Source organism: Carettochelys insculpta, chromosome 16, assembly GCF_033958435.1.
Source record: "Carettochelys insculpta isolate YL-2023 chromosome 16, ASM3395843v1, whole genome shotgun sequence".
NCBI classification, from domain to species: Eukaryota; Metazoa; Chordata; order Testudines; family Carettochelyidae; genus Carettochelys; species Carettochelys insculpta.
In genome coordinates this window covers 29985489-30009390 of record NC_134152.1, presented here as the reverse complement: position 1 = coordinate 30009390, position 23902 = coordinate 29985489, and the positions used below count along the sequence as shown (strand labels likewise).

Genomic DNA, 23902 nt, shown 5'->3' with positions numbered 1-23902 from the left:
CTGGGCTAAGGGCTGCTGCCCACGGTGACCATAGAGCCCCGCAGGGGCTGGAGAGAGAGCATCTCTCAACCCCCCAGCTGATGGCCGCCATGGAGGACCCAGCAATTTCGACGTTGCGGGACGCGGATCGTCTACACGGTCCCTACTTCGACGTTGAACGTCGAAGTAGGGCGCTATTCCTATCTCCTCATGAGGTTAGCGACTTCGACGTCTCGCCGCCTAACTTCGAAGTTGGTGCCGCTACTTCGAAGTAGCGTGCACGTGTAGATGCAGCTATTGCGAAATAGGCGTTATTCCTCCTTCAATGAGCTTTACCAATTTCAAAATAGTGTATGCGTAATGTTGTTCTAGATCAAATAGTCTAACCTGTATGGAGGCCCCAACATCAATTTGCCATAGCAGGGTCAGACTCACAGCAGGTCTGTTTTTAGTTCTGGTTTCATGGTTTTTGTGTTGGGTTGCTGTGGAGAGGGGTCTCCTGCCTGGTTGCTGGGTAGAGGTCAGGCTTTTTAGAAGTGATGGTGCGCTACACAGTCTCTGCTCACAGGATCCAGGTTTCTGCTAAAATGATTAGTAAACAAAGAGGGTAGATTATTCTAAATTATAGACTTACAATTTGTTAGCACAGCCAACCCCAGAGATGCTTGGGACGGGTCAGCCTCCAGTTAGAGCGGCTGTCTTGTATTGGCTCATGCATCTGATGAAGCGGGTCTTTGCCCACAAAAGCTTATGCTCCAAAATATCTGTTAGTCTATAAGATGCCACAAGACTTCTTGTTGTTCTTGAAACTACAGACTAACACGGCTACCTCTCTTATACTTGTCTTGTATTGGGTTATGGTGGGCACATTTTCTTCAGAACTGTTAGGATTGGAAACATAAAACAAAACCTTAAATGCTACAGAAGCTAATTGGGTTGCAAGAGAAAGGCTGCTACCATAAACTCCATCAAAACCCACTCTGAGGCCTGCTCAGTACAATTCTCATGCCTTCCCTTGGGATCACTTTATATTCTAGGTATGTTGGCTTTTTATTGTCACTTTGATATTATTTGTTTCTGCTTAGGAGCCCATTGGGTGGTTACGCATTCAAACTAAATATTACGCTGTTGGAAATTTATCAAGCGAGACCTGTAATAGCTGACTGTGTGTACTAAAAGCGTGTACTCAGCATTTTGTATTCATAGAGATTAGATTATGTCTTGTGTCACATGTCATAAAGGTAACATTACCTGTCTAGATTGGCATTTTCACTATCTTTGGCATTCACACTGTCCCTGTGATTATGTAAAGGACCAGCTCAAGTTTCATTTAATCACTGAGTCACATGACTACAGAGAAACAAATAAAAGGTTGTGACACTGTTCTTCCCCTAGTCTGAACACCGACCGGAGCAGAGAAAGGAAAAGCCTGAACAGAGAACAGGAAACTGAGAGGCACAGAGCAAAGATGAAATTTTTTCCTACCTTTTCCACTGAGACCTGGGTTCTGCTTATTATACTGCTATTTCTCCTAATGCTGTAAGTATAATTCTACACATTGCTTTTCTATTTGTGCTGTTTTCAAATTCTTGAAGAAGAGTCACTATTAATTTATATTTTACTGGTCTTTTCAGAAAACCATAGATGTGGAGGTGTCAGAAATGAAAGCCTGTAAAAGGTTAAACCCAGAAAGTGTGGGTTCTCTGTTGGCAAGCAACTAGCTGAGCCAAAGGGAAGAGAGGGGGATTTTTGAATTGAAACAGTTACCTGCTGAAAGAGGATTTTCTTTTGTATGGCCAGAGGATAGAGACACAGAGATGGTTTAAGGTTGAGCAGGCCTGGGGAATTCAGTAAATATCTAGACCTCAAGGAAATCTGGACATACAGATATGTAAGTAGAAAGAGAATGTTTAGTTAGATGCAATCAGGTTTTTTTTTTTTATTTTGGGTCTGGTGTGGGACTTCTCAGTCTGGCTGACATACCCCACTTTCATACTCACTTTTAAACTGAACCTCAGGGAAGTAATACTCCGCTTCCCACCCCTTAACCAGTGTGCCTGGAGCACCGGGACAGATGGTGCTGCTGCTATGTTACCTAGCTGAGGCTGGAGACCGGAGCAGAGTTGCAGGTAGGACAACCTGGCCATGGCAGTCCCAGTGTAGAAAGAGGGTTGTGGCGAGGGGCTGAGGCTGGGGCTGGAGCAGGGCTGGGAGTGGAGCTGCAGCCAGGTCACAGTGGGGGCCAGCAGCCAGGCCCCTGGGCAGGTGTGGAGGCACATTGAGGCTGGGATCAGGTGTTGGACCAGGAGCCAGAGCCATGGCTAGAGTATGGATGGGGCTGGCTGGCATTCTCTCTGCTCCCCATAGTAGCTGGCTCAGCCTGATTCTGCCCCCAGATGTTCCTTCACAGGACCCCCCCACCCTTGGGGACTTATGTTCTAATGACAGACTCTCCCCAAGATTTCTAGGCAGTTTGTTCTCACACTTAACTACCCTGGTAGGAACTTTCTCCTAATGTCCAACTTAAACCTCACTCGCTGCAATATAAGCCCATAGGTTCTGCTCCTACCCTGAGAGATTACAGAGCGCTGTTTTTCTCCCTCTTCCTTGTAACAATCTTTTAGACACTTGAGAACTGTTACCATGTCCCTGCTCCATCTTTTCTTCTCCACACTAAACAAACCCAGTTTTTTCACTTTTACCTTATAGGTCATGTTTTCTAGACCTTTCTTCATTTTTGTTGCTTTCCTCTGGACTTTCTCCAATTTCTCTACCTCTTTCCCGAAACATGCACCCAGAATTGGACACAAAACTCCAGGGCTAAATCTACACAAGAAGGTTTTTCTGGCAAAACTGGGCTTTTGTCAGAAAAAACCTGAGGAGCGTCTACACACAAAATGTGCTTTGTTGACAGTCCATCCACAAAACTCGGCACATCTCCTGGCAACGTTATACCTCTCTGTGGTCAGGTATAGCTCATTTCCTGGCAGTTTCCTGTTGACAAAACAGCCGTGTAGATGCTCTGGGGCCATTTTGTCGACAGACAGGGCTTCCAGTTCCCCGGGCAGCCCTGTTTGCAGAACTTCCAGTCAGCCATTCTACTGAGATTGGGCGGGACCAATCTGGCTGCTCTCTGTCAACAGAGCGGATTGCTCTTTCCATCTGCTTTTCTGTGTAGACGCAATCTGCCAAAGGAAGTTTTGCCGGGAAATCCCTTCAGACGTTCACTTCTGTTCACAGATGGACTTCTTGTATAGATGTAGCCCAACAGGGACCTTATCAGCACAGGGTAAAGTGGAATAATTACTCTTGGGCGGGGCTTTTTCTAGAAAAAAGGGTGCTGGAGCTCAAGTCCCACTGGCAGCCTCAGACCTGGGATCCCCAGTGGGGAGGAGGGGGGACCCTGCAGCTCCATGGCTGGGGCGCAGGGCTCTGCCAGCAGCCTTAGTTGGGGGAACCCCATCTGGGAAGGGGTGTGAGGACCCCTCAGCCTTGCATCTGGGAGCTGGCTGGGGTGCAGAGCCCTTCTGTCAGTGCCAGCCACAGGATCCCCAGCTGGAGGGTCGGGGGCACGACCCCGCAGCAAGGAGCCGGCTGTGGCGCAGAGTCCTGGCCGGCAGCCTCCACTGCGGGATCCCTGGCCGGGGTGGGGGAACCCCACAGGCCCACAGCTGGGGTGCAGAGCCCTGGCCAGCAGCCTCAGCTGGGGGATCACCATCCATGAACCTTGTTACTTAGTTAAAGAAAGCTATTAAGTTGCACTATTAAGATATAAAATATTATGTTGGAAAAATAGGATATGAAATATTTGAAAATAAACGTTCCCTATCCATAAAAGCCCTGGCTCCTGAAATTCTGCGACACCTCTCTGGTTAGTGAAGAATTTTTCAAGACATCTGGACAACAATGTTGTCCACCCATCCTTAACCTAAAGAAGATTTGGAATATTCGCATGAATAGTGAGGATCTGATTACTAAAACAAAGTAATAACAGACCCTTGGGATTGTTAATTATTCGTAGTGCAGAAGCCTCCAGAGGGCCTAGCTAGTTTTCAGCTCCATTGTATTAGGTCTCAAACTTCATTGCACTGTGCCCCTCTTCTGAAAACAAATTTTACTACTTGACCCCAGGAGCAGGGATTGAAGTCCAAACCTGTCCCGGGGGAATGCTGAATAGTGTTTCCTGTAAGCTGAGCACTTGAGTGGCCACCCAGCTGATTCGCAGAGCGCCCTCAGCCAGCAGCATGTGGTTCTACTTATAGTGCATATTTGCACTTGCTTCAGTGCACATAACCAAATTTATTCTTCCCATGGATGGAAAAAAATTAGAAGGACCATTCATGTTTGGAGGAATGAAGTCTGAAGGAGACGAGGGCCAAAGGAGACGAGGGCCAAAGTCAGAACCCCATGCGGTGGGGCTCTGACTTAGGCCCTGGCCTGCTAAGCCAGCCCTGGCAACCCAATTAAAATGGGTTCACAACCCACATTTTGGTCCTGACCCACTGTTCAAGAATCGCTGTACTAGGCAATGCTAAACCCCAGAAATGGCTGTAGTACAGTGGTAAGCAAGTAGTCCCTGCAGGTATGTGTGCACTTGGGACCAGTGTCATCAACACTGGTCAGTGCTCTAGAAGCAGTTTGCCACATGCAAACTGAAGATAATATTTACTTTTTCCTCACCCTTTTTCCTGTCTTGGCTCTCTGGACTGCAAGCTCTCGGGGACAAAGACTCTTGTCCAGTGTGTTTGTACGGCACCTACCACAAGGGGACTGATCTCAGCTGGTTTTTCCAGGCATGACCACAGTACAAATACTAATTGGTAATAAGAAAGAGAGGTGTAAGTTACACCTTCCGACCTTAGCAGGGCTCCTACCATCCCAAGGAGGAGTCACTTGTAAGGAGGACAACCTGTATGGCAGCTGTAGTTCTGGGCCAAACTAGGCCTTTGATATGGTTTCCCTGACAATTGTTGGAGCTATAATATTAATTTGTTGACGTAGTTCTTGCTTGGAAGCTGGGTACTTTGATCTGAAAACAAATATTTGAAAATCTCTTTCAACACAAAGACAAGCTTCAAAATGCTGCAGCCCTGAACTTCATAGAGAATCAGAGAGCCCTGAGGTAGGAGTAATAACTTGACAACTCCAAAAAAGGGTGCTTCAGAGGAGAGAAATCCACAAAGCTGTTAACAAAATCCAAACAGACTAGGCTCCCTGACACACCACTGTGCTTACACTGGGCTAGGCACAGGGATAATAATATCTGAAATTAAAGTACAGCTTTCACAAAAGCCCTGCTCCGGCCTTACCTTCTGGCTCTGTTATGATTATTCTGCAGAATGAGTAAGCTCTATTGTCATTTCCCTTTTATGGCTACTTTTCATGAGCTGGCAATGAGCCTAGGGAGGCTTCTTTTTACTTCTTTTTACCCTTTTTCTTTCAGAGGCTTGTTTTTACCTCATGGCTTTCTTTCCAAAGATTTGTGATGCAGCTGTGAAGTTTATCGCTACAGGTTGAACCTCTTTAGTCCGGAACTCTCTCGTCTGGCAACATCCTTAATTCGGCATAATTTTAGATAGCCGGACAACCACCTATCATGGCTATGGCCTAATTTTCCATGATACCATAAAGTTATTTAAAGTCACCAGTGCTGGGTCTCAGCATTCTGTGCCTTTATGTAGCTGTAATGTACCCCTAAATGTCTTCTAAGAGCCCAGTAAGCAGTGAAAGTGTTGGTAATGTGGTAGAAAACATTGACCTCCTGTCCTCTGACAAATATTCTTGTTTGGTGCCCATCAGGTGCCAAGGGTGCCAGATTAGAGAGGTTCAACCTATAGCTATGTTTATAAAATAGCTTTATAGAACACACATTTTTGGGCCACATTTTCATCTTCCAGAGTGAGTGCCTCATTCCTGATCTAATGTAGCAGCCTCATTTCCTCTGCATAAGCTTTGAGAGATTTCAGCTCCATCATCACTGCAGCTACTGTGCTGAAGCCTTCAGATTCTTCTGTTATTTTTACAGATATGGGATCTGGCCATACGGCTTTTTCAAGAAATTGGGTATCCCTGGGCCAAGGCCCTTGCCTTTCTTTGGAACTTCCTTGGAGTATCGTAAAGTGAGTGTTTGAAGGCTTCTCCTGACTACAGAAATACATGTCCTTCATCATTCCATAGTTAGATTTGTACACCATATTGATGAGTTCCCCCCATTGTGTTAAGCTCTTCTCTAGTGCACAGATTGTATAGGACTTCATGCAGAATAACATTTCTGTGATGCAGATTATAGTGCAAAGGGCATGGCAAAACAGGTAAATGTTGTTTACTGAGTTCCTTGCAAACAGTTCACTTACAGACTCCTTAACCTCACGCATGAGATACACCTATAATAACCAGATCCAGCCCTGTTGTTAAAGGATCCTATCCCTCACAAAGACTTTAGGAGATCTCTTTCCCATCCCTTATTGTGGAAACCATGCTGCTTTTCTAACTCAGTTTAAAAAACTTCTCTCTGCAGGGCTTTGTGGAGTTTGACAATTCATGCTATGAGGAGTACGGGCAAATGTGGGGGTGAGTATGTTTACCAGCCAGTACTGCTTGGTGTTCTCCTCACATTATCATATAGCCAGATACTGGACCCTGGGCACTAAGTGGTGTCCAAAAAGGTTAATGGAGCAATGCCCAGATGCAAGCATCCATCCATGTGGATCTGACTGCAGAATCCAGGCCACAGGCATGCTATATACCTGTTAATCTGACTTCTCACCTGAAAGCTTGTATGTATCAGATGCAGACAGACAGTTCCTGCTCCCACTAAAGTTAATGCAAAACAGCTTTTGACCTAAAAGGAAATTTATAATTTAGATGTCCAGTTCTCCTGGACTGGAAACTGAAAAGGGAACTGTAGGCGTTCCAGATACTACACAGATATGGTGCTATTGCACATTGGTCCCAGTTCTACCAGCTCTTTGTGACACATTCGCATTACTGCTGGTTTTACTCTCCAGTGGATATGCCCAAGCATCTATCACTGCAGTTATAACTTGGGCTACATGCTCCAGTTTCTTTTGCAATCTATCCAATTGGACCTTATACCATTTTGCCATCCATTCACAAACCCATATAAATCCATAATTATCTTACCTCCATGATAGGATAATAAATCTTTAAACAATGATTTAAAACGAGAATTCACATCATTCGACAGGTGTATGGCAGTGCAACCAGCTGTAAAGTTTCAAGTATGGGAATCAAAAGGGTGGAACAAATTTACTGCTAACATTAACACAGTGTAAGGCTCTGGAAATATATAATCCAAAGAGTGAAAATTTCTACTGCATTTAGGATTCAGTAGCTTTGTGTTTAGCGCCAGTATTCCCTGTAAGTTAAGCGCTCAGGTGGCTTCCCAGGAGAGATTCACAGGCTGCCCACAGCCACCTACAGTGGGTAGCATGTGTTTCTATTAGCAGTGCACATCCACACATGCCTTGGTGCACATAATACTATTTATTCTGACCATGGATGGAAAATGTTACTGGGAACACTATTCAGCACCTGTCATCTCACATTGATTTCAGAAGGTGCTTGGCCTTCTGCAGGATCAGGCTCTTTCTATTGATTTGTTGAAAAAAATTGTGACCCAATCATCTCATTTCCAGGTGGTGCAAGAAGTGACAGTGATGCCTTGCTGAACATTATTTGCTTATGATAAAGCTTTTGTTGTTGTTCAAGTTACGCAGGGCCTCACATGTGGTGCTCATATCACAGAAGAATTTATACTACTGATCATTCGGAGTTTTGGAAAAATATTTCCAGTCCACATCTCAGACAGGAAAAATCCTATTCTAGATCCAGCCAGAGGGGAGGGGTAGCGCTGAGAAAAGTTGCCAGGAATAAATGTTTTAACTGGGAAAATGGGGAACTGTCTTCATGAATCTGAAGAACATAAGCATCAAAGGGTGGTGGTGGGAGGAGTTAGAATGTGAGAAAGTGCCCGTGATTCTGTGACTAACCTAGTTAGGTCCAGTGATGGTATCCCCAGAATAGGTATGTGGACAAAGCTGGCAGCGGGCTTTGTTGCAAGGAAAAGTCCCAGGACTGGTGTTCCTGTGGTATAGACCGTGGCTGTTGCTGAGAATCCTCATAAGGTTGGGAGGTTGTCTGTAGGAGAGAACAGGCCTCAATTACTCCATGCAAGAGACACATTTCCTGGACACTACAGTACAAACCAAGGATGGCCTGATCGGTACCACACTGTGCCGGACACCCACTGATCTCTATACTTACCTACACCCTTCTAGCTTCCACCCTGCACACATAACTAGGTCCATTGTTTACAGTCAAGCCCTTAGGTACGATCGCATTTGTTCTGATCCTACTGACAGAGACCAAAACCTACAAGATTTTTACCAAATATTCATAAACCTGAATTACCCACCAGGAGAAATAAAAAACAAATAGACAGGGCCAGACAAATACCCAGAGACCAGCTACTCCAAGATAGGCCCAAAAAAGCCAAGAACAGAACACCACTGGTCATCACCTACAGCCCCCAACTCAAACCACTGCAATACATTATTAAAGACCTACGACCTATCCTTAATCAGGATGCCACACTCCAGAAGGCCCTAGGTGACAGGCCTGTTCTCTCCTACAGAAAACCTCCCAACCTTTTAAGGATTCTCACCAACAGCCACAGTCTATACCGCAGGAACACCAGTCCTGGGACTTTTCCTTGCAACAAAGCCTGCTGCCAGCTTTGTCCACATATCTGTTCTGGGGATACCATCACTGGACCTAACCAGGTTACTCACAGAATCATGGGCACATTCTCATGTTCCTCAACTAACATCGTATATGCCATCATGTGCCAACAATGCCGGATGCTTTGTATATTGGACAGACTTCAAAGTCTCTTACACAAAGAGTTAATGGGCACAAAACAGACATAAAAACACTCCTGATCCACAAACTGGTTAGCCGACATTTTAATGGAGAGGGCCATTCTGTTAATGACTTAAGAGTTTGCATCTTACTGAAGAGGAATTTTCACACTACTTTGGAAAGAGAGGCTGCTGAACTCTTTTTGTGCTGATTGGAAATGGATCTAAAACTCTATTTAACTAATTTTGTTTTGTTTTTTGACGTGACTAAAATATGATGCTGAGGTAAAAACATATATATAGAAAACATAGACATAGCCTGTATATTGGAGACATATATGTCTGTTAGGGGGAGAGCGTGTGTGAAGGACAGAGCCATTTCTCAGAGACAGAGTCTCTCAAAAGAAACATTCCTGCAGTGTCTGGAAAAGGCAGGAACAGATGGTAGCCTGAAAAGCCTTTTCTATCTCTAATGCTTATTTTTCTGTATATCTGTATTTCCAGTCAGTGCACTTAGCTGTAGAAGCCAATAAAAAACAGGACTTACAGCTATCAAAGCCATAACAGGGAGGAAGGCGCTTTTCTTTGACACGTGATATTCACTCGTTGTAGTTAACTGTGAATCTTTGTTTCTTTTCCCACCTAGGTTTTATGATGGCAGGCAACCTGTGCTGGCTGTCACAGATCCTACAATAATTAAAACTGTGCTGGTGAAAGAGTGCTTCAGCACATTTACCAACCGGCGGGTAGGCTTGTAGTTATTAATATTCATCATGAGCGCATCAAATACTGTAGTTAAACACTGTAGGAATGCACAAGATTTCTTTTGGAGATGCAGAATGAATGCACATAACTGGCCACTGCAAATCCATACAAGAGTAAGGGAGGTGGGAGACTTCCCTGGGAACTGGATGCGCTGGCTCTGAAAGCTGGTGATCTGCTAAAAACTGCTTAGGTTGTTTATATTTTGTTTTTGAAAGTATTTAGTCAAAGTCAGCTCTCAGTTACAGCAGTATAAATGAGAACTGAAGTTAATGGAGGGTGTGCATCTGTGCTCACACACCAGTCTGAGGCCTTGTCTCCACCATGCAGGGGATCGACACTGCAGTGATTAATTAACCAGTGAGTAATTTACTGCATCTGCATAGACACGATAAAGCTATCTCCGAGCACGCTCCTGTAAACTATTGTAACTAAGGTCAGATCTACGCTAGAGGGGAAGGCCACATTAAGATATGCAACTCTAGCTACACTAATTATGTAGCTGGAGTCTATATACCTTAATTTGAGCTTCTGTGCTGTCTCCGCTGTGGGAGGGCTTCCCTTACTGGTTGTGAGGAGCAGGAGTACTGGCACCCAAAGGGGCACCCTGTGAGTTCAAATTAGCATGTCCCTATCAGATGCACTAAATCAAACTCGGGAAAATCAACTGTGGTAGGTCGATGTTCCACATAGTGAAGACATGACTTTACTGTGCTATTTGTGTAGCTGAAATGGCATAGGGTAGATTGACGGGGGTGGAGGGTTAGGGTGGACAAGGCCTGAGTCAGTGTGTATGCATTTGTGTAGGTCTGCCCTAGTGCATGTGAAGTTGGTGGGTTTTCTTGGGTACCTCTGCATAAGCACAACCAGTTTGGGGAAGTGCCTGTGTGGGTACATGAAGAGGGAAAAGGGTTGCTTTGTGTGCTCTTATCCTTTCTCGAAAAACCCAATAGCTTCTTTACAATTATAAACTTGCCTTTGTCACCCCAGACGTTAGATCTGGTGGGAATGCTGGATTGTGCTGTCTCCATAGCTAAGGATGAGAAATGGAAGAGGATCCGCACGGTGCTTTCCCCAACCTTCACCAGTGGGAAGCTAAAGGAGGTAAAACCTAGAGCAATAGTCACAAACTAACCCTGGGGTCAGTGCATTGACATCATTCAGGTCGAGGTACTCTGGTCTTGTCAGTCAGAGTCAAGTTATTAAACTGGATTGTTTCATTTGTGCCTCCTCATATAAAAAGATGGAAAAGGTATTAAAATGAAAAGCCACCGACAGCAGAAACAGACTAAGTCTGTAAATATTAATGAACCTCCCCTTGGCTTTTCCGAAGCTAGGCTTAATGAGGAAGTAAGGTCTGACAGGTTTAAGTCATGTCCTGTAATTTGTATTTCAGATGTTTCCCATTATCAAGCAATACGGGGAGGTTCTGGTGAGAAATGTTCAGAAGAATGTGGAAAAGGATGAGCCCGTGGCTGTTAAGGAGTGAGTAACTGCCCGAAATATCTGGCTGAGCAGCAAATCTTATAAGCAACTCTAGTTCATTCATTACTGGCAATGCAGATTGGGTAAACCAGAATTCTGAAGTGATGAAAAGGGCTATCTGACGGACTACAGTGACAGCCAACTGGGAAAAATGTAGGCTAAATCTCAAGAAACTCTCCCTGAGGTAAAGCCAGTGGAACAATCTCTCAGGGGAAATGGTGGAAGCCCTAAAGTTTGGTACGTTTTAAATTAGAGTGGAGCAAACATCATATAGGGAACAACCCTGCCCTGGCAAAGAAGCTGAGATAATGGCGTAACAGACCTTTAATGTCTCTAAGGTCTATGATTTAACAGAGGGTGATCAAAGCCGGGACGTGGAGGTCAAACAAAACTTTTTTTCCCTAAAGGTGCGCTTCCATGAAGGTGAATTTTTAGAGGGCAGAGAATGTATAGTTGTTTTTCAATTCACATATGGAATAATTTTTTTATGTGTGAAGGTGCACTACCAGCAGAATCACAAATCTCGCTGTGGGTACTCTGCTAATCAGCTGTGCAGTATTTGAAACTCTCCTGAGCCGCTGTACAAGCACACTGCTTACAGGGAACTCTGGTGTTAACCCAGCACATGTGTGCATTATTAGAATACAAATAATACATATTTAATAATAGAATATTATTTGATTTTTGATTTCTCATCTATTCTGCCACTGGAGCACACACATTTAATATCAGCTGCCAGCAGGACAAGGTTCATAGCGTCTTAAAAGGCCACAGCCACTTGACAAGATATTCACAGACACTTGAATAGGTCTGATTCATTGGCAGATACACACATAGGGCAATACATTACCTTATTTAATATCCACAGTAAAGCTACTAGATTATAGGTTCTGAGAGCTCTTGGGAAAACTTCATGAAAAATCTACCTCTTTCTCTACAGATTTTCTACTCGTGTTAAGTTCCTAGCCCCACTTTTCAAGAGCATAAAGAAAAGTCTCATGAGAGTTTGTTTTCTTTAAGAAGAGGTAATATAGGATGGGAGAAAAAATTGTAATGACCTATTTCACACATTAATACCCCATCTGTGTTCTGTTTTTTCTCAGCATCTTTGGAGCTTATAGCATGGATGTTGTCACCAGCACTTCCTTTGGTGTGAATATTGACTCCATGAACAACCCCAAAGATCCTTTTGTCAGGGAAATCAAGAAACTAGTGAAGTTTAATTTTTTTGACCCATTATTCATATTGGTAGGTAAGTTTGCTCTTGCTCACTAAACGCTCTTCAGCATCAGAATCAGACAAGTGATTCACCGGTTATACCATATGACTGGCTATGCCTTAACCAATAAGCCAAAGACTAGGCAATTCCAAGGATAAAAGTCTCAAATCAAAGGGTAGTTCTGGACAAATTCTACTCTGCTTTATACCCTTAAAATCCCAATGATGAAACTAACCTGTGGTTATGCAAGTGCTAGTAAACACAGAAGTCTGACAAATGGGTTGTGAGAAGGATCACAGAGTGCTGGGAATGGTTTGGAGATGTTTATCAGGACACAAGATACTAATGAATATCAGCACATTGAGGTCAGTCTGACGTAACTAGGAGAATTGCAGAACTTTTAGAATGTTTTCATCCTGGTCAGCATTGCTAGAGTCTGGCTAGTGCAAACTAGAGGAAAGTCCTGTGCTCAGAATATGACTCACCAGTCTCAAGGATGGGTCCTCCAGTCAGATGTGGTGGAAATAGCAAAATATCCCATTGCTTTCTTTTACACTGAGGGCTCAATTATACCATTTGTGCAGAAAGGTGATTAGGGGGCAACCTGGAGCACAAATGCCCTACACGGAGTATGGTGGCACACAGGTTCTCAGGCAGCTCTCCATTGCATATTAGAATGATGCAGCCTCATCTCTCTAATAAACATTTCCAGTTGTTATAATTCATATTTTTCCATAGATATCTTAGGGTTCCCTGGACATGGCTGCAGTCACAGGATTTTTTTTTTGTCTGCCTTCTAGGTATGTGTCCATTCCTGATTCCTCTCCTTAAGAAGATGGATGTGAATATTTTCCCCAAAGATGCCCTAGAATTCTTCACAAAGTCGATCTCCAAAATGAGGGAAGAACGTGAAAAAAATGCCAATGAGGTAAGCAGGATTCTGCTACTCATGATACCAGAAAACGTTCTCTGGTCAAGTCACTTATGCAAAAACCACTTACTTGCATCAGTTAGAGTCTAGCAAAGGACAACAATCACATGGTCTGTACATGGTCTGAAGAAGTGGGTCTGTCCCACGAAAGCTCACCTAATAAACTATTTTGCTAGTCTTTAAAGTGCTACTTGACTGCTTTTTGTTTTGATAGTGTATAGACTAGCACGGCTCCCTCTCTGTTACTATGTACATCAGTGATCTAAAGCTAAATCAGCAGACCGGCTTGCAGTTTGGGTTTGCAAAGATGTTGATTTACAGAAAACTGACCTAAGGGTTAGCTTTGGGGAACTGAAGCAGAGGGAGAAACTCCACTGACCAAGCAGGAGAGCTGTGCATGAAGATACAATGTTATTAATATTTTGGTATTCAGATCACAGTCCCCAGAAGAGAGGGTCTTCTCTCTCTCTAAAAAAGACAGAATCACCTTATCTTCCTACTGGACTTCCTCTCCGACAGAGTAAGCTTGTTGTAAGGGAGCTATTTTTCCAAGTCACTTAATGAAACTTAGTTATTACTTTCCTCTAAAATTGTATAGCTGTATTAATAAGGAGGCTTTGCAAATTGGACAATTGAAAGTCTAGCTCCACATCTCAGTCCTTGCTCATCATTCCTTGCCACAACAACAGACAAGTCTGCTGTCCTTGCCGGCATCTCTTTAGGACTGAGCCAAAGGAAGCCTCCAAGAAGCTTAAAAGTTTCACATTTTAAGCCACCATAACAAAAAACAGCATTTGTATTCTGCTGGGTCCTCTCTAGCTACTCCTGAGGACTTCAAAGTACCACACATGCATTCTGAGATTCATTTTTTGAGCCTTCTCTAGGGGATCTCTCACCAGACCAGTTCTCCTCTGAGTAATTACTTCTTTTCCCAGGCCCGAGTGGATTTCCTGCAGCTGCTGATTGAATCCCAGAAGTCTAGCATTACCCATGAAATCAATGGAGTGAATCACACATATAAGGGTAAGACCATAAAAATCTCCACATTGATGAGTGCCTTTGGGGGCTGCTGGAGAGAGGGGAATATGAACAGGTGTCCTCCTACAGAGGAAATAATTGGGTCACCCCGCCATCTCCAAATGGGAGCTAACTCATGGACTCACCTGGACTGTATATCCATTTTTGTCCAGCATACAGTTAAATGGGGACATGTTATTACATTTATGTAACGTTTTCCTACTATATGTTGAACCTCTCTAATCCAGAATGTTCTGGTCCAGCAACATCCATAATCCGGCATAATTTTAGTTAGCTGAAAGACCACTTACCGTAGTGGTGGCCAAGTTTCCCCTGGTCCCATAAAGTTTGTTTACAGCTACCAGTCCTGGCTCTCAGTGTTCTGAGCTGTTATTTAGCTGTAATTTACCCCTAAATGTCTTTAAGAGCCCAGTGAGCAGTGACAGTGCTGGCAATGTGCTAGACAATATTGACCTCCTGTGGTTCAGCAAATTGTCTCTTCCATAAGCGGTCAGGACCTGAGGGTGCCAGAAGAGAACAGTTCACCTGTAGTAGAATTGTATTTCAGGCCAGCCCTTGCTGCTTAATCATTAGTGTTGGACAGTGAAAAAAATATGGCGTTGGTATCTGCCAATATGGTATGAGGCCAAGATCACCTCTGTTCCCAGCTGTTTGCACTGCATCACTATTCACAATTGATTTGAATAAAACTTCTCTGATTACACTGTGGTTAGAGATAGCCTCAGTTCTTCCAAGACTGTGAGATAGCAGGTGTCCTATGACAGTTATGTAACTTTAGGATACTTGGATTATATAACCTGGTAATGAACCACTGCCAACGGCACAAACCCATGTTTTGCTTTGTTTGTTCTGCACGAATCAATCAATACCAGGGATTACAAATCAGTTATTAGTTCCGGTTCAATTTTTCCACCACACTCCATCAGCCCTGCCCAGAGAATGATGATAATAATATAATTGTCATCCACCTGTCCTTCCATAATATATGCTATGTGCACAGCGCACAGCCAACATGCTGTAGTTTTGGGGCCTCATCTTTTTTACCTGTTGTCTTCTCTTTTTCCAGGCCTGACAGATATTGAGATTTTGGCACAAGCATTTATTTTTATTTTTGCTGGGTATGAGCCTACCAGCAACACCCTTGGCTACCTTGCTTACAAACTGGCCACCCACCCTGATGTGCAGCGAAAGCTGCAAGATGAGATAGACTCAGTTTTACCAAACAAGGTAAGAGAGTGCTGGATGCTCAGTGGTTTGAATAGAGTAGGGGTGGCCAACATGTGGCCCATGGGCCAGAATCCGATCTGTGAAGCCTCTCCATCTGGCCCATGGAGCCAGCAGCAGTGCCATTTTGAAAGCTGGCTAGGTGCCTCCAAGCCAAATGTGGCTCTTCAAGGAGCCATTTGCAGCTCTCACTGCTCACCCCTCCTCTGGCTCCCTGCCTTACTGTGCTGAGAGAGCAGAACCCAATTTAAGTAATTTAACAGCTGGCTGGAGGGATCCAACTGTTAAACCGATTAAATTGAGTCCCATTATTTCAGTGTGGTGGGGAAGGGAGTCACGTGCTGCAGGTGAGGGAGGGAATGGGAGGGTTGGGGAGAGCCATGCAGCTGTGGTGAAGAGGAGATGGCAGCCTGGTGAAGGGGCAGCAGGGGGCGGCAGCACGCGCAGTTCCTGTGGGAAGTAAGTTAGTTCTGGGTCTGGGGCTGGGAGGGGTTAAGCCTGGGGGTGGGGGCAGTTTGGGACTGTGAGATGTTAAGCCTGAGGGGCAGGGGGTTGGTTTGGGGCTATACTGTGTTCAGCCCCCAGAACATGTGAAAATTGCCACGTGGCCCCCAATGAATAAAAGTGGGACTCCCCTGTGTAGAATTTCTTTCAAGCCAGTCTCTTCCTTCTAGTCAAGTCAAGTTAATGAGACTTTTCTTTAAAGTCCTTAAATACAAACACTAACTCTGCTATCCTTTGGAAGCTCTGATGGGAACACACCAAGGCCATTTCTAGACAGGCCACTTTCTTCGAAAGTGACACGATAATACATGGCCTGAAATATGCTAATGAGGCACGGATGCTAATTTCCTGCACCTCATTAGCATACCATCACGTGACTTGGAGTCTGGAAGACCGTTCTTCCGAACTCCAAAACGCCGTTTAGAAGTGCAGCCCTCGGGAGGTCTTCTGGAAAGAAGTCCTTCTTCTGGAGGCCCCTTCTTCCCAAAAATTCTATGAGTTGTGTATGTGATCTGTAGATACTAGTTGGGAAACATGGAGCCTTCTTGGAGCCACTCAGGACGTTCATACCATTGCTTATTGGTGCTAATTAGTTTGTGTTTGCGATCACTTATAATGAACTTCTATGTGTCTCAAGCGATGCTGCTTTTCAGAGATGCATTGGCCACCTCAGGAGTCTCAGAACTGCTGATTTTAAGTACGGACTTTGCAATAATTTCCTATAACTTACACTATTTAGGAAAAGAAAATTAAAGTGAATTTGTAGGTTCACTCTGACTATTCAGTTCATCATTAAAGGCAGAATGGGTATGGTGCCAAATGATAAAGGAAAATATGATGGTGGGCCCAATGACAAGGATGGGGCAAAGGGGGCAATTGTACTGGGACCTGGTGATTCAGAGGACCAGGAGCTCCCAGCTGCCCCAGACCACTTTGAATTGCTGCTGGAGCACTGTGCTGGGCACTCCATGTGGCTCTGAGGGCTGTGGGGGGCAGGGGGAACACACCATGGTCCAGGCAGTTCTGGGGGCTGGCTGTCTCCCAGCCTCACTCCTTCCACCCAAGGCTCTGCCCCTTTTGGGGGCAGGGAGATGGCCCCACCCCTCCACCTGTTCCCAGGGCCTGCAGTGGTTGTCAGCCCCACTGCATGATGGTTTCAACACTGATCACATGGAAATCTGATCTAGACTCTTACATGCCTGACAACCTTTCTCCCATTCCCCCGAAGGCTCCTCTCACCTACAATGCCCTGGTGCAGATGGAGTATCTCGACATGACAGTGAATGAAATCCTTAGGCTGTTTCCACTTGGAGGGAGAATTGAAAGGGTCTGTAAGAAAGATATAATGGTAAACGGAGTGAACATTCCAAAAGACACGGTGGTTGCAATTCCAGTCTTCGTTCTGCATCATATCCCAGAATACTGGCCAGAACCGCAGGAGTTCAGACCGGAAAGGTACAGAATTTATATCAGTCAGGAAGGAGCAATATAATTATATCCCTTACCTGTATTAATTCATTCCTGACTATTAGTCTTGTATGAACAAATTCTTATGCTTGTGACTGGAATCAGGTTCAGTAAAGAAAACAAAGAGTCCATGGAGCCTTACGCCTACCTGCCTTTTGGAGCTGGTCCCAGGAATTGTATTGGAATGAGGTTTGCTCTCATCACCATGAAAGTTGCTATCACCAGTCTGCTGCAGAATTTCACCATCCGAACCTGCAAAGAAACCCAGGTGAGAAACCCAGATTTTTGTTTGAAAACTCAGTTTTGAACATCAGATGATTATTTACAAGAAATGGTCACTTAAAAGCAATTTAAATACTTTATTTGGGGAACCAGATGGGACCTGGTGAAAAATGCAAAAGAAAAATGTAACAGATAATAGCATAGAAGTGTAATAAATGGTAGATTGCATAGTGCATGCACTGTGCATAAAATACTATGTAGGAGCGTATTCCAGGAGGAAAAAAATAGCAACCAAGGAAACATTACATGACAAAAAGGAGAGGAAAGTAGTTGATTAGCTTTAGTGATATCTTCATTCAAGTATGTTGATCAACAGTGTCACCATGTTCCATAGAGGAATTAAATTGTTTGACTTTGTATGAGTGTGAGAGGAAGGCCAGGCAGGGTGGGGGTTAAACAGAGCTTGTTTGCCCAATCAGCCCCACTCGGGTTCACCCGCAACCAGTGTCAGGCCTGGAGGAGCATAAACAGAGGGAAGCTAGCCTAGTTCAGGACTGACCAGCCAAGAGGCAGGGGCTGGCTCTGAGGCAAGCAGGGCCTGAGCCAGAACTGCCATCGTGTTGGCCGCCAGAGGGCAGAGCCTCAGAACCTTCCCCCAGGCACAAAGGGGGAGCCCCCGCAGGGAACCCCTCTGTCCCCAGAGGGGAAACTAGATTCTCAGGGCCACACTCCAAACTTATCCTCCAACCTCCAGGGTATGGGCTGAAGACCCACACCCCGGGACCCTAGGCCCCGGCAAGCGGGTCTAGCCACTAGGCCACCTTGCCACCAGTGGGAGCCACTCACAGATTCATACCCCATTATGGCTATAACTATGTGTCTTTGGTTTGCATTGCTCAATTTCCTGAGTGATGGGGGGTAAGATATCTCTCTGGAAATCACATCTCATCCTTCATCTTCTTATTGAATGGGTCCTAAATAAATCCAAAACTCAGCAAAAGTTGCCAGTGCAGCTTTTTCTCTGGGGTCATGAAGGGAAAGGGTGAAATGTATTTAAGCTATTTACAAGGGGTTGAAACTTTACCATACTTTCAAAGTACAGTTATAACCAACCGTTCACTAAGATTAGGGTCATACACATTGCACTTTTCAGCAAGAAGTAAGATACTCTTGAGGTGAACACTGTCTTCTAAGAAAAATACAGCCATCATAAAACATAGTCAGTAGTACCGTCATACAGACATACTGTAACACAGCAGATGTATTGTGACAGACATGCTGCAGAAATGGTTTTGCCAAGGATCTGTCATTTCCAGGAACTGGGAAAATTACTGCCTAATAGAAGAAAATGTACGGCTTTTCCTTGAGCATCAAGAAGGACAATTTAATTGTGCATCATGAGGGTTAGAGGAGTGATCAGAAATAACCAAGGGCTACAAATTGCATTTCAGGTAGTGTCCATAATAAAAAAGATGGATGTCTTTTTGGCGTATCCTAGAAGGAAGGCAAGTGTATTTGTCATTGATGACTGTAGTTTAATAAAGACCCACAGCACTTTCTGCTTCAAAAAGCGATCAGACTGAAGGAGATAATTCTACCTAAATTCTGCCCAGTGTTATAATTGAGCAAATCCCAGCCTGAAACATTAGCACTATGCTTTATACAATAAGGCACGGCAAGCATAGAAAGAGTAATGGAGACTTTCTATTATAACATAGCATTTTTCCTCCATCAGTTTCAAAGATCTTTGCAAGGCAGGGCAGCATCATTATCTAAATTTTTGCACAGAGGGAAGCTTAGTAAGAAAGCAGTGAAGAAACTTGCACAAGAACACACACTGGATGTATCAGAATGGCTTACAAAGTTCAGCTCTCTAACCGCCCAGTTCTATACCTTGACCTATGGAACATGCAGCCTCCTTGAAAACTACAGAGAAAGAAAAATGCCAAATTTTACTACAGTTCTTACTGAGATTAAGCAACAATGAAAGAAAGAAGAGATGCAGAACTGCAGACTGTGGAGTAGGTTTATATAGAGCCTTGTCACAGGCAAGGTTACCACTTTGGGAGAGTGGAGGCTGGGAGGGGGCGAGCGGCCATGCGTACCTGGATACTGCTTGCTCTTCTTCCTATTCCTCTGACGGTCAGGGAGCAAGGGGAAAGCAGATAAATTGCGTGCAGGCCTCTCATGCTTGTCTGGCGGGAGGAAGGGTCAGAGGAGTAATTCACGCACTCTGTCAGGGGAGTGGGAAGTTTAGCAAGCAGCATCTCAGTATGCACGGATGCTGCCTCTCTTGTTCTCCCGAAACAGCATCTGTGGTCACAGGTCACCAAGAGCAAAATGCTTTCATATCACTTGCCAGCTCTGTATCAGTGAGCTGAAATGCAGCTAAAAATGGTCCCCTAGGTTTTTAACTCTATCACAAAACCAATTTGTTGTGGTCTTTAACTAAGTTGTAGCCAGGCTGTGAGGCCCTGGCCTGGGCCTTAGTGCTTTTGGACTAGGATTGGAGAAGCTTCTTTCCTGCTTTAGCTCCAGCCAGTAATTCCTCTCAGGGTTCTGACTGGCTCTTCCAACTCCTGGCCATTGGAGGACTAAGTCTTGCTGGTTTTGTCAGTACAGAGCAGAGGAAGCCACTCTACATTGCCTTCATCAACCTGACTAAGGCCTTCGACTTGGTCAGCAGGGATGGATTGTTCAAACTGTTCCACAAGATAGGCTGTCCACCATGGTTACTCAAGATGATCCAGTCTTTCCACAAAGACATGAGAGGAACCATCCAATATGATGGCACATTATCGGATGTTTTCAGCATCAGGAGCAGCGTCAAACAAGGATGCATTCTTGCTCTGACATTGTTTGGGATCTTCTTCGCGCTCCTCCTGAAGCACGCCTTTGGATCTTCAACAGAAGGCATCTTCTTGCACACAAGATCTGATGGGAAACTGTTTAATCTTGCAAGGCTGAAAGCTAAATCTAAGGTGCGGGAAGTCCTCATCAAAGATATGCTGTTTGCAGATGACACTGCTGTAGTGTCACACACAGAAGACCAGCTTCAGAAACTGCTGGATCAGTTCTCCAAAGCATGCAAGGACTTCAGGCTTTCCATCAGCCTAAAGAAGACAAATGTACTTGCTCAGGATGTTGCTGAACCTCCATGAATCAACATTGACAACTATACCTTAGAGGTCGTCCACGAGTTCGTTTACCTCGGGTCCACCATCACTGACACCCTGTCATTGGAGTCTGAGCTAAATAGAAAGATCAGAAAAGCAACCACAACTCTGTCCAGACTCAAGCGAGAGAGTGTGGAATAACATCAAGTTGTACACCACACCAAAATGCAAGTCTACAGAGCCTGAATCCTCAGCACCCTCCTTTACGGCAGCGAGTCTTGGAGCCTGTACACCCGCCAGGAAAAGAGGCTGAACGTCTTCCACTTGCGCTGCCTCAGGCGCATCCTTGGAATGTCATGGAAGGACAGAGTGTCCAACACCACCATCCTTGAGCAAGCTGGAATCCCAGCCATGCATGCCCTCCTCAGGCAGAGGCGGCTCCGCTGGCTTGGCCACGTCCACAGGATGAATGATGGAAGGATCCCAAAAGACATCCTGTATGGTGAGCTAGCCTCTGGCAAAAGACCTCCTAGATGCCCCCAGTTGCGCTACAAAAATGTTTGCAAGAGGGGCCTCAGGGAGGTAGACATCGAGCCGGACAGCTGGGAGGAGCTGGCAGACGATCGCAGCAGATGGAGGCAGGAACTACACAAGGGCCTTCAGAAGGGTGAGTTGAGGATCATACAGCTAGCAGAGGAGAAGCGAGCCCACAGAAAGCTCAGTAAGGACCTGCCAGGCACCCATTACACATGCAACAGATGCAGCAAGGACTGTCACTCTCATGTGGGCCTTCACAGTCACAGTTGGTGCTGCAAATGATGATCCCAAATGAAACTATGAAGGGTGCGATCCATAGTCTACGTAGACTGAAGGATGCTACTACGTTTGTCAGTACTGGACTCTGATTAACCTCTCTAGGCAGTGCACAGAGGTCTACATTTACTGCCTCTCTTTCCCAGGTGGCAGTTTTCCTTCTGGTGGATGTATGAAGGCAGAGATGTATCTTGCAAGGGACAGGGAAGAGTTGGTAGACCCCATTACAGGCCTTGGATGTAAGAAATGCTGAGTACCTACAATTTCCATTCAGGCCAGCAGGTGCTTAGCACCTTCTAGGTCTGGGCCTATTAATGCTGGATGAAACCTTGTTAGAAAAAAATCAAAGCATTTCCAAGTTTTTAAAACTAATAGTAACTGTGGGGGAAGGTTTTGAATGTGCCTGGGCTAGGTTTTGGGCAAGCAAGAATTAACAAAGGAATGTCTCTTTGAGAATCAGTGTATAGTTTATTTGCTGGGCTACAAATGTTCTTTTCTCCCCTAATGTTGCAGATCCCTCTCAAGCTGAGTGCCCAGGGGTTCCTAGTACCAGAGAAACCTATCATGCTGAAGTTTGTCCCCAGAGCTTGTACCTCACACTCAGAAGAGTAAGATCCAACAGAGTCCACAGCAGCTCACCAGATCAATGGAAGCTTTTCACGTCATTGGACCTCTGCAAGATATGCAGAAAAAGAGCTTCTGTTCTTTCCAAATGCATTTACTAAACAACTACAGAAAATATCACTATCCAAAATGTAAACTGAGTCAGTGGGCAGTGACTGTAAATAGCTTGTATGCCATCATGTTTAGAAACATTCTACTGAGGTGCTGCTTTGCCTCTCTGGTGTAGTGGGATTCCTCCATCTGGAGAGGAAATTACTGTGTTATTCAAGAAGCAGTGGGAATGTTTTTTTTTCTGGAAATAGAAACCACTAGAGCTACTCAGGGCGGGTGTGTGTGTGTGTGTGTGGATAAGTGAATGAGGAGGACTAGCAGGATTCTTGTGAATTGTACTGATATTTGAAGAAATGTGTATAAACTGCTGGGCTTTTGAACTTAGGATGTGGTGAGGCTATATCTTAGACACTAATTCTCTCTCGGGACATATGTTAATGGAATGAAAGTATGTAACACGTTTAGAGAACAGCATTCATAAAAATGTTTGTGAAAGCTCTCTGTTGTATACTCTGCATAATTTGGTCCTTTCTTGCTTGAAAAAATATATTGAATTTGGATTCCTGAAATTATCCACATACATCATTCTTCATTTCATTTACTGAATTTGGTCCATCATTTAACTTGTTGAAGGCTTCCTAATGTCAAGTGTATTAGCAATAATACAACTTCTACCAAGCATTTTGGTTAAGTGGAGCACTTTAGGGTAGGGTTATTATTTTGATCACTAACCACAGAATGCTGCAGTTTAATCAATAAAGGAAAGCAAAATGCTGAATGTGGGAGAGACCGAGGAAGAGCCATATGACAATGAATGAGATGATTGCAGCAGAAGTGGAGTTATTTAGGCATTATTATTGGCACAGTAGGCCCTGGTATGGCAATCTGTGATATCAGCCCTACTTACTTTAGTTAGGTCAGGCTGGTAGGAAGGGATCATCAAGACAAGAGGCAGGTCATTATCCTTAATACTACTGTTTTCTTTCTGTCTTGTAAGCTACTTGGTCAAGTAATTCAGATAATTGTGATTTTAAAAAAACTCAGCTTTTTGGACATACACTGGATATGCCCTTTCCAGAGTACCAGCACTTGGGGTTGGTGTAGGACTGTTTACAGCAAACACCTAAAATTTAAGCTACTAAGCTCCTCTTTTGGGCAATTAAAGCTTCTTGTTAATAAAAATAACTAGAAACAACTTGTCATGGGTGTTGTGATGATGCTCATCCCAGAGGAGGGTAATACACAAGGCTTGTCTGCATGGGGACACTCAGGAAAACTAATCCAAATTAACTATGTGTGAATTAAAAGTGATATAGGTAAGCTGCATTCCTGCCCTGTGTAGTTACTATACAATGTTCATTTTTTTCAAGAATGAAAAATATGGACAATTCTCCAGTAAGGGCCAACTCTGACTTGTCAGCACTAGTACATACAGTCATATACATGTGGTGCATGACAAGGTAACATTGATAAATTGTCTAGAACTTGGCTGCCAAGAGTGGCATGAACCAGTTTTCACTGGCACATGAAGTGGGAGCTCAGCCTCCTCCTTGTTGCATCTGGGAACTTGCTCAAAGCCAAACTT

At 44.4% G+C, this 23902-nt stretch overlaps 1 protein-coding gene and 1 long non-coding RNA gene across 4 annotated transcripts in view; one reads left to right on the top strand and one right to left on the bottom strand.

Annotated features, from left to right (window-relative positions):
• The window catches only part of LOC142021447 (uncharacterized), a 61045-nt gene extending 43689 nt beyond the window's left edge, over window positions 1-17356 (bottom strand). For 2 of the 3 annotated variants that reach the window (XR_012647692.1, XR_012647694.1), the window contains exons 1-3: window positions 17264-17356; window positions 14587-14793; window positions 7992-8139 (exon numbers count right to left, since the gene is read on the bottom strand). This is a non-coding gene — a long non-coding RNA (uncharacterized LOC142021447). Of the gene's footprint in view, window positions 1-1802; window positions 1855-6745; window positions 6821-7991; window positions 8140-14586; window positions 14794-17263 lie in introns of those variants that run through there. The other variant, XR_012647693.1, reaches the window with a different exon arrangement.
• LOC142021446 (cytochrome P450 3A9-like) lies at window positions 1389-22816 on the top strand. Its single transcript, XM_075010227.1, has 13 exons — window positions 1389-1518; window positions 6005-6098; window positions 6497-6549; window positions 9508-9607; window positions 10614-10727; window positions 11020-11108; window positions 12212-12360; window positions 13128-13255; window positions 14194-14281; window positions 15363-15523; window positions 17253-17479; window positions 17597-17759; window positions 22156-22816. The coding sequence occupies exons 1-13, from the start codon at window positions 1448-1450 to the stop codon at window positions 22252-22254; spliced, it is 1536 nt and encodes a 511-aa protein (XP_074866328.1). The 5' UTR covers window positions 1389-1447; the 3' UTR covers window positions 22255-22816.
• Window positions 22817-23902: the final 1086 nt, after the last annotated feature.

Bases quoted from the DNA above. Each gene is read 5' to 3' on its own strand.
- LOC142021446 (XM_075010227.1), top strand. From the start codon at position 1,448: ATGAAATTTTTTCCTACCTTTTCCACTGAGACCTGGGTTCTGCTTATT. The intron at 12,361-13,127 runs GTAAGTTTGCTC...TCTGCCTTCTAG, and splicing joins CCCATTATTCATATTGGTAG to GTATGTGTCCATTCCTGATT. The intron at 17,760-22,155 runs GTGAGAAACCCA...CTAATGTTGCAG, and splicing joins GAACCTGCAAAGAAACCCAG to ATCCCTCTCAAGCTGAGTGC.